The 360-nt window shown below is 63.3% G+C and overlaps 1 protein-coding gene across 1 annotated transcript in view; it reads left to right on the top strand.

Annotated features, from left to right (window-relative positions):
* The first annotated feature begins 10 nt into the window (after positions 1-10).
* The window catches only part of RAI1 (retinoic acid induced 1), a 22660-nt gene continuing 22310 nt past the window's right edge, over positions 11-360 (top strand). Inside the window, 1 exon segment of the mRNA XM_014592899.2 lies at positions 11-353. Coding sequence (XP_014448385.2) covers positions 95-353 — 259 coding nt within the window. The 5' untranslated portion in view covers positions 11-94.

A 360-nucleotide genomic window follows, 5' to 3' on the forward strand; every position in this document is an offset into this window, starting at 1 on the left:
TGCTCTCAGAGGCGAAGGAGGTGGCCCGTCTGAATCGCTCTCCCTCTGCCCCCGCCCCCTCCCTTTCTCTTTTCACAGATAACCAGCCCGAGTCATGCAGTCTTTTCGAGAAAGGTGTGGTTTCCATGGCAAACAACAGAACTACCAGCAGACCTCGCAGGAAACATCACGCCTGGAGAATTACAGGCAGCCGAGCCAGGCCGGGCTGAGCTGTGACCGGCAGCGGCTGCTCGCCAAGGACTATTACAACCCGCAGCCCTACCCGGGCTACGAGGGTGGCGCCGGCACGCCCTCTGGCACGGTGGCCACCGAGAAGTACCACCGCGGCAGCAAAGCCCTGCCGTCGCCGCAGGGCCCTCC

This window comes from Tupaia chinensis, unplaced genomic scaffold, assembly GCF_000334495.1.
Source record: "Tupaia chinensis unplaced genomic scaffold, TupChi_1.0 Scaffold138725_1, whole genome shotgun sequence".
Lineage (NCBI taxonomy): Eukaryota > Metazoa > Chordata > Mammalia > Scandentia > Tupaiidae > Tupaia > Tupaia belangeri.